General features: G+C 41.8%; 1 protein-coding gene across 1 annotated transcript in view; it reads right to left on the bottom strand.

The window, feature by feature from the left end:
- The window catches only part of grm8a (glutamate receptor, metabotropic 8a), a 205,631-nt gene that overhangs the window by 115,805 nt on the left and 75,405 nt on the right, over positions 1 to 14,421 (bottom strand). Inside the window, exon 2 of the mRNA XM_054624394.1 lies at positions 9,948 to 10,164. Coding sequence (XP_054480369.1) covers positions 9,948 to 10,164 — 217 coding nt within the window. The remainder of the gene's footprint in view (positions 1 to 9,947; positions 10,165 to 14,421) is intronic.

Here is a 14,421-nt window from a genome sequence, read left to right on the forward strand (position 1 = left end):
GGTGGTTCAAACCCCTCTACCGGCAACATGCGGAGGTGTCCTTGAGCAAGACACCTAACCCCAAGTTGCTCCCCGGGCGCTTCATTGCAGCCCACTGCTCCTCCGGGATGGGTTAAATGCAGAGAAATAATTTCCCCATTGTGGGACTAATAAAGGATTGATTATTATTATTATTAATTATTCCATCGGGGCCAGACATCAACTTCCTCACACTGAGTTCTTGAAGAATGTTGAGTATGAAACAGAAGTTGAATATTATGGGTAAAAATACATTTTCCAAGATGCAATCAAAAAGCTGGAGGACCACAAGGGAAATGTATACAGTCTGCTCTCAGATCTGATTTAAACTTGGTGTTTTCATCTTATATCTTCTTCCATTCCTCCTCTTTGTGCTCTCCAGAAGAAAAAAAAACTGAAATGTTTTACAGATAATAAAATAAACATCAATGGCATAATTCTAATCTGATTTCAATTGAAAAGAGTTGAGTCACAAGAGTTGTGAAAACCTTTAAAATAGGGTGTCTGTGATTTTGCTGAGGGTGCTTTTTCAACCATCTTTAAAGAAGTCTTGCAGATCTTAGAAATCCTGTGTTAGAAAACTCTTTGTAATTCCACATAAGTGACTGTGTGAGAAGGAGATTTTGAATGCCTTTAAAGTCTGGGACCAAATACAGATAGATGACACACGGGATGAGATAGTCGAGGAGGAGAACAGCGAGATCATGAGTGTAAGTAATGGGAGAACTGTGAATAAAAAGAGGAAATTAGAATTATATGGTAAGAAGACAAGTGCTGGAGCATGTCTAGAACATTTTTTACGTGATTAGAGCAGTAGCCCAATAAGCTAGTTGTTCAATACCTATGTTGAATACACTTATTGTAAGTCGCTTTGGATAAAAGCGTCTGCTAAATGACTGTAATGTAATGTAATGTAATGAGTAATAGCATAGGGGAAAGGTCAGAGGATGGCAGGGCAATGGGCAAAAGAGAGGGTGAAGCAGACAAGGAATCAGAAAAACTCGGACTGGTTTGAGAGAAAATAAACAGACACCGAGACAGATGGAGTACATTGATTACTCTTCCCTGAATCCTGGCATTCCAGCAATCCGACATGTATCGTTGTCGAAGCAACAATGCAAAAGCAGTGCCGACAGAGTTGTAATTCTTTGCCATTCATTCCAAGCTAATCTGCCTCTGCCAGCTCACCATCCATCAGCCTGCTGGGCGATGTGTGTGTGTGTGTGTGTGTGTGTGTGTGTGTGTGTGTGTGTGTGTGTGTGTGTGTGTGTGTGTGTGTGTGTGTGTGTGTGTGTGTGTGTGTGTGTGTGTGTGTGTGTGTGTGTGTGTGTAACTGAGGAGAAGATAGAAGACAGAGGACGCCATGAGTAGTTGTCGTGCACATGCTTTAGTAGGTATCCAAGTTTGATTTATTAGCAGCAAGGCGGAGAGTAACCAAATACATCCACAGTTTGTCGTCGTCGGCGCCCCACTCACTGGTCCTGCCAGCTTGGAGACAGCAGGACTCATTTGTCTTTGTGTGTGTTTGTGAGGCCATGTGTACCAGGCATTATCTGGTCCTGCCAATATCTCTACAATGTTCTACTAGACAGACAGGCAGAAGGGGAGTCCTCCTCAAGGTCCAACAGAGGACTGTTGTTCATGTGTTGTTAATCATTCTAACTGCAATCGTAGAACTACTGGCGACTGAACCAGAAATCGCTTTAGAAGAAATTGTGATGCATTTTTTCCATGTTTTTTTGTGAAATTATGCCGGTTGATTTGTGTAAAGCAAGATTGATTTGACACAATAGGTTAGGAAGAGGACTTTCCTAACTGTAACAGTTTGTCAGAGTTTTCATGGTTTTCACATTTTCATGAGCCCAAACAAACTGACCTGTGACAACTCAACCAAATCCTGATATGGATCATTGAATTTAAAAGAAAACACATAGTCCCTCGAGAGCAACTAGTTACATGTGCTGTCTCCATTATTCAAAGCCATGATAGAGCCCCGTGCATTTGAATGTTACCGTTTCTGCTGTGACAAAAAATATTTACAGCATTACTTATAGTTCTGATTGTGAAAAAAATCCCTTTTAGACATTTACAAACAGCTACTATCATTTATCATCCATGACTGATTTCAAGTTTCTTTTTCCTTCATGTTAAGAAATGTACAAAGAGACAACTGCATCAGGTTTCAAAGGGATCCAACAGTCAACATGTCGGTATCACTCTGTTCTTTGTAGTGTTTTTTGATGTTCATTATTACATCTGGTGTCATGGCTTTTGTTCCTCCATTCATTTGTCGAGTAAAAATTATTATTTTTTGCAGCATTTTTGTAGCAACATGCAGTGGTTTGGACGTAATCACGAGAGGCAACTCAGACAACATCAAAGTTAAATTCTGCTTTGATCGCTGACTGTAAATCTAATTTCCTACAAATGACGCTTCCAGCTTAAAGCCACTAAGCTCTGCTAAGCCTTTTCCCAAAATCATCCAAGTGACAGTATGTATTATGGTGAAACAGTTTTTCCTTTTTATCACGTCCAATGAAATGAGGATTGCATTCAAATGAGAGGAAGTGAAGATGAGAAATAAATAGAAGCTTTAATTAGAGTCCGCCTCTGTTTGAACATATCCAGCCTATGAATCTGTATGTACTAGGCATATGTTTATCTATTCCTCATCATAACAACGTACATTCCTTTTTATGTCTGCTTTCTTCAGGCTAAAATATTTGGTGATATTTACATTTTCAACAGTGGAAAAGCTCTTACCAACACCAGGTGTATTCCTTCAGTTTTTATATACTAACTATATGCTTTTTCTGTGGTCACATGCACTCCAGTTGTGCTTTCATGCATGCTGAATTATTTAACCCCTTGTCTGATATTTTAGGGGAGGGGCTATTTCAGGTTGGAGCTCTGGGATGGAACTCTCAAAGCACTACGTTTAAGAGTAAAACAAGTATTACTTTTTTTTTGCATTATGCCAGCTAATGTTGTTTTTTGTCATTCATTCCAACTGTGACCCCAGAGCCCATCTGCAGACAGAGATGGAAAATTGAAAAAAACACATGAGGAAGGAAAGTGGTAAAGAAAACTAAAGTTACTGGAGCAGAACAGTGAAGAGGCTTGAAAGTGCTTTTAGGTTGTGCAGGCAGATTCCTTCTCACCATAAAACACACACACACACACACACACAGATACACAACACACACCGACACAGAAATACACATAAACTCACTTATACACACATAACAACAAACATGGATCCATGAAATCACGATGCAAACACACATATACCTTGCAAACATAAACTGCACATACACACTCACACACACAATCCCAGACATGTATGCGCACACACTCCAGGGCACACACACCTTTTTGAACCAACCGGTGCAGTAATATTGCTGAAATTACTTTTGGGGCTTAGCAGCAAATGGCTGAGTTTATTTTTCTCTCCCCGATCTCTTGGTGGACTTGAAGAGGCCAAATAGGGACGGAAATAAGAGGGCAAGCACATACACACACACACACACACACACACACACACACACACACACACACACACACACACACACACACACACACACACACACACACACACACACACACGCAGCCAAACCCTATTTCTCACCCACTATCTGTATGTCTGTGTGCCCAGTACCCACTCTCACACTGACAGAAGGTAATACGAGGAGCTCTCACCTCTGTTGAGCAAACCACTGAAGCCAAAAGGGACTTTATGTATCAAATGTATATCAAAGTAGTACAGGCACTAATGCACATTTAAACATGGCCGACACCAATAAAAACCCATACGGTCTATATTATGTGCTGCAACGTAACTTTGCGCTGTAAGTGAGCTTTTGTTGCCCGCCGGTGTACTCTGAGCTGAATCATATATTGTCAAGTTTAAGTTTCAAACAAGGCAGATTTATGTTTCTAGCTCTGTTAAATACTGCATATCAGCAAAACTGCTTTATGGGAGGCAAATCTAATTATTCCTGCGATCCCCTACCACTAGTCATCACTGAGACGTGGCTGAAAATGGTGGGGTGGTTTCACAGGTTGATAAAGAATCGCAGGCAACCCCAGAGTTTTTCTGGAGATGAGAAGGTAATTTCCGTTGGGTTAATATCGAGGTGGCTGAGGGAAATTGCTAGAAATGGCTGTTTCAGCTGGATGGGATGAAATTCAGAGAGCTGCTCAGGTAATAATTATCATCTCTGGATGTCCTCTGGCAATACTAATGCCATCTGCAGAGGGCTGTTAACTCTTAATAGATATTGTCAATTCCACCCAGGTGAGAGATTGGCAACATAAGGCTAACATTAACTGGATTATAATAGAATCGGGAGATTTGGAAAGATGTTAATGATCTCTTCAAGATAATTTATAGTTCAGAGTAAAATCCAACAAACGATTTTTCCACTGCAAGCTACAGTGTTGCACAAACACTCAATGTACTCATCATGGACAAAACTACACACAGAGACATGAAAAAATTCATATATTAATGTTTTAGAAAAACCAGAGCTCCATTTCTACAAGGACGAACAGACCGCAAACCACAAACCAACAGCATAAACAAGTCTACAAGCAACTGAGAGTTTGGGGCCTTTCATGAAGACGACAAAGACAGCTTCACCTTGAGATGAAAACCAAGGCTGGTGTAATTAGTTACAAATGGATGGGTTGATGTTAGCGCTCCCTGTGTGTGTCTGCGTGTGTGTTGATGAATAGTATCAGTCTTAAGTTGTGAGGGGAGCGTAATCAAGGACAAGACACAGAGAGCTAAATCGACCCGGGGGAGACACGTTGTCAGCTGAGGGTGACTGAGAGAGTGTGTTTGTGTGTGCGTGTACTGCTTCTCCTTAAACATTTGTCAGTTTTTTGTTTTTTTTGGGAAGCTGTGGGTCTGCCGGAAAAACTTTGTATTCACCATAATCACTGTGTGATATATTTAAGAATGCATACAACGTGTAAAACATATCAGTCTGCCCATTAATTATAACCTTATTATATGAATATATTTATAATGCATGCTGAAATGTATTATAATCCAATTTGTTTCCTAGATGATTATATTGTAAGGACGGTGTTGCAAACTGTGTAGCAGAGTTCCTTATTCATTTCAGTGTCCTCATGAATAATAATATATATTATGATTTCTATAATGCAAGCGAAGTGATTTCCCAACAAGAGTGTGTGTGGTCTACCAATACTGCATACATGCTTATAAATAGACAATTTTTACATGTCACATGCATCACAATGTATTTCAATTAAAGTATGATTCCGCTTGTATGAGTAAAACAACATAAGCCGGTAGCAAGAGTCTGATAATGACAAGGGGCCGCCTCCATTGTGGGGTGAGAGTGGCCTGAAAGCGAACTAAAGAGGCAAAGCTAAGCAAAAAGGCGGGAGCTTAGTTTAGAGCCAGAGAACTAATTAAATGAATCTGTAGATAAACGTTTAATTATTTTTTCTGGGCCCTTTTTCTGCTGCTCATTTTTTCTTCCCTTCTTCATTACAGCTTTGCAGAGCTCCTCCAGACTGGCCAGTGTCAGGAGGGGGTGACTGTTCTGAGCCGGTGAATTCAGACCACACACACACACACACTCTTTCACTCTCACTCCTTCATTTCACTTCCTCACCCACAGATTCACCAACAGCCTCTCTCATTGACAAAAAGTCCCCTTCTGTCTCAATGCTTCCACACACACACACACACACACACACACACACACACACACACACACACACACACACACACACACACACACACACACACACACACACACACACACACACACACACACACACACAGAAACACAGCCTCTCCCCCTCTGTCTGCAGAGTGTCTGAATGTAGATGTGGTAGTTTTAATCCCAGATGGATTCCATGGGGAGGTGAGGAAGGTTACTGGAAGGAGAACGCCCCGTGACTTGATTTAAAAGAATGCTTTCGGTACCACCTCTTGTTTTATAGTACAGTGGTCCATATGTTGCAAAGACAGCTCCATATACGAGGCTGTAGTCTCTCGGCGTGGCAAGATTCAGCGCCATATGCTGCCGATTCCCAATGACGCATTCAACAGCAGTGTGGCATATAGGGAGAGAGACCAGCCTTCAGCTGAAATTAAAACGCTAGTGGTGTACTTTTCATTTTACACTCTGGCTTTATCTGTGTGAAAAACACCTTCACCTTCAGGGAATCAATGAGTGTCAGAAAGAGTCAGATTTCCCATTGCTAGTAGTGTCTTTCATGTAAGATATGAAACAATTCACATTTTACCACCACAAACGCACCACTACGTTCCTGCATGACCTTTGAAACCACTCCCCGACAAATCGTCTTTTAGATTATGTGGTCATTAACCTTAAATTACAGGTATACGTCGGCTTGTTGTGTGCAAAGGCAAAAAACAAAACAAAAAAAACGTTGCATTATAGGGCCAGTATGTGAACAGTTACTAATGATGAGTAAACGCATTTGGCCCATGCTCACTGAGCTGTGCCTGTTACTAGTTCTGCATGACTGGAAAGCCATGGCTGGGGGTGACAGCACACAGGCTGCATATGCTGTAAAAGTCATGGTGAATATATTTTAGGATGTGGGCACGGATGAGCTCACTGCAAATATGTTTTTTTTTACAATTGAACTGCAGGATGCAGCTGGATGAGATGACTTTCGGAGTCAAATTGCGTTCAGTTAAACTCCATTATTCAGCGACGAAAAAAGTGGTGCGACGATCGTGCAGTTCAGCGGCAATTTGGAGGTTGGAGTCTTCAACTCCAGCATCTAGGGTTGGCATCCATTTTTCTTTGTTTTTGCAGTAACCTCGAATATAGTGTTATTTCAAGTTTTCCCTTAAGCAGTCCTTTTTAAACTAAAAAAAATTGCTGACTGCCGTGTGGCTGAAAAATTTGTTGTGCAGAGTTTCCTACATAACTCCTCCTGGGAGTGGAGACAAAACAGCAGCTGTGGAGTAGCAAACACAAGTAGGACATATATTCCCTTTCAAAGACTGTATTGGAGAAGTAAATATTGAACTTTCTCATTTGTGTTGAATAAGAAAAGGCAGAGGACAAGTACAGAGAGGAATGACTGGGCAGAATCGAACTGGTCCTGTTACTTGCACCAGCACACACAATCTCTGACTCACGCCGACACACCTTGAGCATCTATTCTGAAACTTTTTCGGCGATCAATATGCATGCACACAAACTCCTGCGTAGCCCTACACATTGTCAAGAATCATCAGTGAACGATTACACACCAATTAATATGGATGTTTGGTATCAGTATGCAGAGTGCCTTGTAAGCTGCAATCATTACACTGCAATCACGAATTAATCACCTAGAAATCCCCTCTGGCTCTGTATGCGTGTGTGTGTGGGTGCAAGTGTGTCTGAAGACGTCCACCTGTGTCACACTATATATTTGTGTGTGTGTGTGTGTGTTTGTGCGTGTGTATATATCTGTGTATACCTTTGAAGGAGCAGGGAGTGCTGTGAATCTATATTAGGAGCCCTATCATTATTCTGTCGCTGTCCCCACTTCCCATTCCTCTTCTATTCTTTGTCACTCCCCTTCTATTTCTCACACTCTACAACTTGATTCACAACTATAACACACGCACACACACACACACACACACACACACACACACACACACACACACACACACACACACACACACACACACACACACACACACACACACACAGTGAACTCTACCTCTTAGGTTTTTTCCTCTCCCCCTCCTCGGCCCCTCTTCTTCCCCCTGCTTTTTTCTACCCTCCCATCCCTTCATCTTCTTGGTTCTGTTCACATCTGCAGTGTCGCAGAGTAAACAACTGACTGACTGTCACAGCATGTAGCCCTCCCATGCACACATACACACACACCTACCTACACAAACACATACACAAACACATACACACACACACACACACACACACACACACACACACACACACACACACACACACACACACACACACACACACACACACACACAAAGGGCAAGATAGCTGCTGACTCCAAAATCCCAAACACACACACACACTGCTGAGGACTGCTTTACGTAGACACGCACACTCGGCTAAACACACTGATCTGACACCGCTGTAAACATCTAGCCTATGTGCTGACTGCCACAGCACAAGGCCCTGGGCGAGCCGGCTCCAAACACGAACAGAGGGATGAGGGATGGACGGATAGACAGACGCAGACCTGTCATCTCTACATCAGCGCACAAACAAAGCCCAAAAAGCAAAGGAGGAAACTGGAGTAAAGGATAGAGCATAAAAAGAAATATCTCCACTGATACTCTCTCAAATGGATTAATTGTGCCTCATAAGTCCTGTCAGTCTGTAAATATTTGTCGACATCCAACGTGATCAGTTTTCAATAACAATTTGGGACATAAACAGGGAAACCGACAGCATTTTGATCTGTCAACACCACTTGGAGGATTTCAAAAACTGATTTGAGGCAGCGTTCTCCCAAGCGCGATGCTCTCATGACCACTGGGGCCGCGCTTTTAAGTCGTGCATCAAAACAGACGAGTGATCTGTCTCTCTGTGTTTCTCTCCTTTTCTGTATCTCTGTCACTCTCATTTATTCTAATTTTCTCTAATCTCTCTTGCCACTACTTAATGAAAGATTGAAAGTTCCAACATGTTAAACACGGATTCCAACAAGTTAAAAAGACATTTAATGTGTGTCTTTATCCTTTAAATATGTCACTCACCTGTACATCTCCAGGATATACTTACTAGCCTTCTTTTAATCATATGTTTAGAGCATGTGCTGCTAATTCACAACAAACATTTTAGACATCGACTCGATGCAATGCAATAGCCTGCAACATTGTTAAAAATGACAAACAAATAATAATAATGATAATAATTAAGCCTTTATTAGTCCCACAATGGGGAAATTCAGTTCTCTGCATTTGACCCATCCTGGAGGAGCAGTGGGCTGCAACGAAGCGCCCGGGGAGCAATTTTGGGGTTAGGTGTCTCGCTCAAGGACACCTTGGCATGTTGCCTGTAGAGGGGTTTGAACCACCGACCTTGTGGTTGTGGGTCAAGCGCTCTACCTCATGTGCCACAGCTGCCCATAGAGCTGAAAAAGAAAGTTAAGAAGACGGCAGCACTTGTCCGTCAAATGCTCGCTGTGATAACTGTCTGTCTCCGCTCACTCGCCACAGAACTGCAATCTACAGACTGCAATTTACCCAAAGAGTGAATTGTCCCTGGAGTTTCCCAGACACATTCAAACAACAGGTTTCAGCTCTGTTCTTTCTATAGTTCTCTACAAATTCCAGGCTAGAGCCACCAATCATGTATCACACCCCAAAATGTACTATAAACGGCATATAATAGTTGAAGTGGAGAAGTTGACACAACCGATTTTATTGGTAGTGCAGGTCTGCGTTCAGCTCTCACTTCTGCCATTTAAATTATATCCTACTCTAGAGCGACAGAACACCAAATGCTCTGTGAAAGGACGACACACCACGGATAGAAAGAGTTGCACACTTTCCTGCAAACACTTTGTTTTTTTTGGGGAGGAAAAATCTCCTAGCCATGGATACTATACTTTTCCTAAGAATATACAGTCTCAAACACTTGAGACACATTGATCTATTGTTCCTGTTATGATAACATTTTGCCACAACAGAAGATTTGAATATGACGTTATATCTAATGTTCAAACTTCTGTGTCTATATTGATAATGGAAGAGGTAAAAGTGCAGTTTAGGATTACAAATGTCAGTGTTATAAAGATTGACTTCCCAGGAGCCGCATCACAGATCCCCGAGAGTCCCATGACTCTACCTTGAGGATCACCAGTCAACACTTCAGTGACAAACCACCCAACATCGATACAACATCGCATATAACAGTGTGAGCTCCTACCAGTTTCTCTGGAGATCTGGATGAAGGCCTCCACGCCGCTCTCGCCATAGTTTCCTTCTGACGCTAGCGTGGACACGTAGTTCCACTCCATCGCCGTGACAATGTCCATCATTGCCTGGGCCTGGTAGGAGTCCGGCGGGACCACGCGGGAGAAGAAGTCGTAGCGCGTGTTGTCGCTCAGTTCCGGGGCCGTGGATGCGTAGCTTATCTGAGGGATCTGAACAACAAGGGGAGAGAGAAAAGAAGAATTGTAGCTTGTTGGATGTTTGGAATTATTTTCAAATGGTGTCACTTTTTCTGTTTTTAAAGTCAGCAGACTGAAAGATGAGGTTGGAGGACTGTGTGCCTTGTAGATGAATCCTTCAATTTAATTGTATATTATTTATCGTAACAATCAATTCCTTCGCCCAATAGCAGTAAAATATAAGGTAAGATAAAAATGCAGAGTCGGGCTGTAAAAATGATCATTTTCACACCGTCAGGCACAGTTTTATTGGAATCTATATGCAGAAAAGAGTTATAAATGCCTCCTGCTCCCTGCGGGATCCCTGTGATTAATAATTCTCTGGGATGTGAGGAGAAGTTGCCGTCACGAGTATTAAAATTCAACTGCAGCACCGCAGACGTATTGTTGGCTCAGAGATGTGAAAGAAGCAAACAAACCATTTGAGAGTGGAACAAGCACGGTGGAGAGGAGTCAAAAGCGATAAATAATTGGGAATCGGAATGTGAAATGAGATGGAGAAGTAACAAAAGGGTGGAAACCTGTGATGCAATGTGTTGTCATTTTTCAACATTGACGTCATGGCCGACAGATTAAGAGCAGAGAGAAGACGCTTTGACACAGGTAGACAGACACAAAAGAGACAGCCGGGACTAGAAGGGAGGACAGATGGACAAAAAGCACAACAGGCAGATGGGAGAGGGGAGAGACAGAGGTTGACAGGAAGACAGGACACACACACACACACACACACACACACACACACACACACACACACACACACACACACACACACACACACACACACACACACACACAGGTGTCGCTGGCGATAGGCGGCGTAACAGGCGGAAGGTGTTAGATGGCTGACAGGCAGATTGATTTTTCCCCTGACAGAGGGGGACAGCAAGGGAAGACCCTGTACACACACACACACACAGATGTTTTACAGACATCTTATTGGCATTCATTGGAAGAAAGCCTTTACTGCCAATCTAAACCCAAACGTAAGGTGTGTCAGCTGTCTCTTACACACACACACACACACACACACACACACACACACACACACACACACACACACACACACACACACACACACACACACACACACACACACACACACACACACACACACACACAAATATAAATGTCTGCAACTGCTGAACACAGCAAAACATGCTGATACTGCATGAAGAGATTTGAGATGGACAGTGTGTGTGTGTGTGTGTGTGTGTGTGTGTGTGTGTGTGTGTGTGTGTGTGTGTGTGTGTGTGTGTGTGTGTGTGTGTGTGTGTGTGTGTGTGTGTGACCGGAATGTTTCTAAAGCCCATCACTCACTGTCTTTATTCCCTTTGAGCGTCATCTGAAGCCGCTGCCACCCTGCATCTACACTTCCCTCTGCCATTTTTGAAAGGTCAGGGATCTATCCGGAATTTTTGCAGTATCTTCTAAATGGTTTCCTTTTTTTGGTGGCGCTGAAGCGGTGCAGCAAGAAGGTGTTAAAAAAGCCCTGAATCTCCAAAAGCAGTTTTCTTGTTTTAGGAGCATGTTTACAAAAAAAATGTATTGTACATTCTTTGAAAGCATGAATAACAAATTAATTCTTAGCCTGAGCAGTATTCATTCACCAGTATTGAAAGGACGGAAAGAGAATACATTTTTCTTCAAAGACAGCGATCAATGCCCACCACTAAGTGGATGGAGTCTCTTCTTTTTCTTTTTTGCTGGGTATCTAATTTTGGAACAAAACTGTTTTGTTCTTTTGTTTTTCTGCTGTTTAATAATCTTCCATTTCTCTCAGGGAACATGGTAGGAGTTCACGTTTGGGACAATGGAGTCCTGTTATTGGTCCTTTCTGCCTGGGGAATACAAAAGGAAACTTTCATAAACTTCAGGATGTGCATGTATAATTCATAAAATAAACAAGTTCAATCAAAAGCTGGACCAGCAGAGGGAAACAATTGGTAAAACAACTTGTGTGCATGTGTTTGCGCTTTTTGGGGGATAATGTGTATTTTTTTGCGTGCATGCTGGTGTGTGACTGCCCTCTTCCTCTCTATGTGCATCTAAATAGGTGAATATCCATTTCAAAGAGAGACGAATGCATGGCTGCTGGAATAAGATATCTGTCTGTTTACAACAGCGGTGGGAAAGTAACCCCGTGACCTGGGCAACCTGCTACTTTCATCTTTTGTTGGAAACTTGGAAAATGAGACACACAGCGCATCATTCTCTTGTCATATTTCCACAACTCATTACTGAGTAAGAGGAGGAGAAGCAGTGAGAAACGAAAACAGACTCAGTGACATCCTATATCCGCTGCAGGTACAGATCAAATTAATTCATAACCACACCTGTGGGTTTTTTTTTCTGCAGATACTTCTATAGTCACACAACCAGAAAGCTTCCCAGACACAGATGTAGAACGTCTAATGGCGTGTGGCATTGCGGGTGTTGTAAATCATTCATGTGCTATAAATCGTGAGTGACTCCATCCGTTTTTTCAAAGCAAGTAGGTTTGGAGTTGTAGTTAGAGGCGGGAAATTAACAACTTGGTTCCCCCACATCACCAGGGAAGAAGATTATGCCTCCAATCCCTCTAATTCCATTTGCTCTAATGAATATGTGTGCGTGTATACCCCGAATATGATATAAAGCGAAAGAGATTAGTGTGTGCTGTTGAATGTGCAGTTTCAATCAACACTAGAAACACTTTCTCGTTGTCACACACACTTATTGTTTCAGTTTGACACATCAAGACCTTTATTATTAAACGATATTTGATGCATTTGTTGATATTTGTGGATTTTTTGAAACTATGTCCCCAAGGCTCTCCAGATTTCCAGAATTCTACTGTGCATGACAAGTTAAAGGCTTTCAGCACTGCAGTGTTCACCCTTTTGCGCTATTCTTAGTAGAGTCAGAAAGCTTCTGGACCTACACTTAGTCCCTGCATCTCTCCACTAAACCTTATTAGAAGCCTTTACTCTTCTCAAGAACAAATAGCTAATATATTTCGTGGAGTGTGGCTACCATTGATCAGCAAATCTAAGGAAAGATATAAATCTTTGGCCTTGCTTAAGTAGAGAATTGACTGCCATTATGTAGCAGATTAATTCTTAATTGAACTTTGTTTTCCTCCAAGCAAAAGGCCATTGCAAGAGCACAAACTAATAATTTTCACTCCATGACAATAATCAATGCACACCAGCAGGCTGATGACATCTTGTTTTTCTGAGGGGCAGAAATTAAGGGGGCATTATTAATTCAAATCTTTCTTTAATAGTGCTCTTCTGAGTGGGGAAGTAAGACCAATATAGACCAATATCCGAGAACTGTGTTTACCAAACCTTTTTTCTGGGAACCCACTTTTTAAAAATAACAAATAATTTCAAACAATCTCACCATAGACATTATCTATATATATATATAAATTGTGAGAAGGGTGCATTTGTGTGTAATGTAACATCCCTGACCATTTTAAATACCATTTCCACATCACCTCATATCATCTTGTATAGGTAACTCAACCATTGCGAGGAGATATGTTTGATAAATCACAACTTTGCTTTATGCATGTGTTGTTGAAAACAAAAACTCATGTTACATACTATATAATGAGAACAAAAAATAAATTTAAGCAGAGCTAACAGGCTCTTGTATTTTCCTCTCATTAGTTTAACAAACAGGATGTAATAAAATCTCTGGGTGGACGTAGCCTTTGGGAATAGCTATCCTTAAACTCCTGTCACCTATAGACGGTCTTGTCTGCCCAGTCTCTTCCTTAATGGCTTTGGCGATAGTGAGGAAAGGTTTCTACCCGCACTATAGATCAGGCCCAATCCCACTGGGGAGCTGAGCAGATAACTAACAGCCGGATTTGGACCTTAACAGACCTAATGATCCAGGACGGTCGCTTTGTGTGTGTGTCTTTTCTTCCGAGGTCTAATATTGAGCAAATTCACTCTTTGGAGTTTCACTCCATCTCACAGTGAAACCAAGAACAATGTTTGCAGAACATGGATATTATGTAAAAACGCATGTATTAGAACTGCTCTAAAGAGAGGAATGTTATATAATCAGCAGCCTGTGCTCTGCTTTCAAGCTAAAGAAACCTATGAACAGCTAAAAGTGACCTTTTGAAATGCCACTTGGAAGGTCAAAGGGAAATCAAAGATATTTGGCTTCTAGGCTGATTATATTATAAAAACAACTCGTGGTTGTTTAAAAAAGGGACGCTAATTCAGA

The sequence above is a fragment of the Anoplopoma fimbria genome, chromosome 23 (assembly GCF_027596085.1).
Source record: "Anoplopoma fimbria isolate UVic2021 breed Golden Eagle Sablefish chromosome 23, Afim_UVic_2022, whole genome shotgun sequence".
Classification (NCBI taxonomy): Eukaryota; Metazoa; Chordata; class Actinopteri; order Perciformes; family Anoplopomatidae; genus Anoplopoma; species Anoplopoma fimbria.